This window comes from Cavia porcellus, unplaced genomic scaffold, assembly GCF_034190915.1.
Source record: "Cavia porcellus strain 051 isolate PalLab524CR breed Dunkin Hartley unplaced genomic scaffold, mCavPor4.1 scaffold_9, whole genome shotgun sequence".
In the NCBI taxonomy this organism is placed as follows: domain Eukaryota; kingdom Metazoa; phylum Chordata; class Mammalia; order Rodentia; family Caviidae; genus Cavia; species Cavia porcellus.
Window position 1 is genome coordinate 74,769,528 of NW_026947492.1, and position 2,434 is coordinate 74,771,961.

General features: G+C 35.4%; 1 protein-coding gene across 1 annotated transcript; it reads right to left on the reverse strand.

The window, feature by feature from the left end:
- Positions 1-380: 380 nt before the first annotated feature.
- Positions 381-1,310, reverse strand: LOC100735223 (olfactory receptor 4P4-like). Its single transcript, XM_003461052.2, has one exon. The coding sequence runs from the start codon at positions 1,308-1,310 to the stop codon at positions 381-383; it is 930 nt and encodes a 309-aa protein (XP_003461100.2).
- Positions 1,311-2,434: the final 1,124 nt, after the last annotated feature.

A 2,434-nucleotide genomic window follows, 5' to 3' on the forward strand; every position in this document is an offset into this window, starting at 1 on the left:
AATATCCAGTTATTCATGACACCAAATCTAATTATTTAATGACATACTTCTAATATGATAAATTCTGAGATGAACATATCAGACCTGACCAGATTCAAAAGATTAACAGTGAAAACACTGGGTCTTATCTCAAAGAAAATAGGATTTTATGTGATTTCTTTTATTGGAGACATATAAAATAAAGATTGCTTTCAAAGTCCACTTTTTGTATTCTTTAAACTGGCCCATATATATATGGAAATATTTGAGCTACTTAAAAGTACAGATTACAACTTCACTAGCAGTCACGTGAGAGGTCAGTTATGCTAACGTCCTGGAGAAAGCTTAGATTGTTCCCATGATCTCTCGCAGGAGTAAAAGCATAATGAATGTTCCCTTATTTACCTTAATTTGCAGTGTAACATTTGAGACCACACTTTGCGCATGGAAATCTTCATCTCCATATTTCTTAGTGTATAGATGAGAGGATTCAGCATGGGTGCAATCACAGTGTAAAACACAGAGATCTCCTTGTCCATGTTCTGGTCCCCTGCAGGTAGTGCATAGATATAAATACAAGGCACAAAAAATAAAACTACAACCGTTACATGAGAGCTACAGGTAGACAGAGCTTTGGGACACCCTGCAGATGACTTTGTCCTAAGATGATACAAAATGAGTATATAAGAAGCTACCAGCACAAGAAAAATGACAACCACCACCATCCCCGAATTAGCAGTCAGTAAGATATTAACAACACGAACGTCTTTGCAAGCAAGTTTCAAAAGAGGCTTCACATCGCATACGTAGTGATCTATCTGGTTAGGACCACAGAACGGCAGACTGAGAACCATGAGAAGTAGAGTGATCGAGTGCCAAAACCCAAGTCCCCAGGCCGTGCCAATCAGTATGCTGCACCTCTTCGGGTTCATGATGACCGTATAGTGCAGTGGTTTGAAGATGGCAACATAGCGGTCAAGAGCCATGCACACCAAGATGAATATTTCCACACCTGCCATTAGGTGGGCGGCGAAGAGCTGGGTCATACACTCGTGGTAGGAGATGCTTTTTCTTGCAGCAGCCAAGTCCCTGATGAGCCTGGGAACCACACTGGAGGTGTAGCAGAGGTCCATGAGGGAAAGGTGGCACAGAAAGTAGTACATAGGTTGCTCCATTAGGTGGCTGCAGGTGATCGTGAGTAAAATGGTGACATTTCCCATAAGGACAGCCAGGTAACAAAGCAAGAACAGGAAAAAGGACAGTAGCTCTATTTTCTGATTCCTCCACAGTCCCAGAAAAATAAATTCTGTGACATTCTTCTGATTTTCCATGATGGCAGTGTGAATCCACAATAAACAGTAAACCCATTCACCTGGAATAATGTCAAACAAAATATATTTTCAATAATGTAAATTGTATAAGTTTTGGAGATATTTATACATCAAAAAGTTACTTGAAATCATAGCAGACTTGTTTCAAGATTAATCTATAAAGCTCTTTTAATTAAAAATATCATTTTATTTTTAATATTTAATAAGAGGGTACATGGAATTTAATAAATATTTGCATACATTTAACTCTTACAAAAACCCAGTAGGTACTGTTCTGCAATTCATTTTTCTTTTTTTTTAGTTGTTTTTTTATACAAAGAAAAAAAAAAGCAAAACATTTAAAGGGTACAAGTAATATAGAATTTCAAAAAAAAGTAAGAAATCACTAGTAAATAGATTACATATTGTCATCTTAGAAATAGTTAATCAAGTTACAAAATTAAGCATACAAAGTGGACATTCAAACAGTGAGACTGCAAACAGTTGTGTTCAATGATCCAACAAAAACTTAGTAATATGGTCATATATCTTACACACCTAAACACACTTGTGTCCTTTAAAGCACTTTCTTTTTCTTTCTTTTTTGCAAAAACATTTACACATTTTGGGTTTTATTATTCCCACAGTTCTTATTACTTTTCTCTGACATTCATTTTTCATAAAAACAAAAATAGACAGTAGGAGACCTCTGTCAATTACATTTATCAAGATACTAAACAAAAGACCCAATGTATAAACCTATGTCTGGTGACAAGTTTTCACATCCTAAGCAATGAAGCTACATCATCTAGTAACAAACTGTAACTCCAGATGCTTTCTATCCCTATACAAAGCTATTCTCTTTCATTATCATCATTTACTAACTGTGAAATATTAAAGAAGTCCCTGTCCTCCCTTATTTTACTTGTAATTTACCTATAATATCCTAATCTTTCGATTAAGGTTTCAAAAATAAGATGAAGTTAATATTCATAAATTTAAAAATTCAAGGCTTTTAATCACTGTAGTAACTAGTCTGAACTGGTTGAAAACCTTTTCTGTGCTTCTCCATAAAATGTTTAGTCCAAATTCAAGGTACAGCGGGTATGGAAATAAGGAGCCAGAGAAAACAACTTTGGGGATCT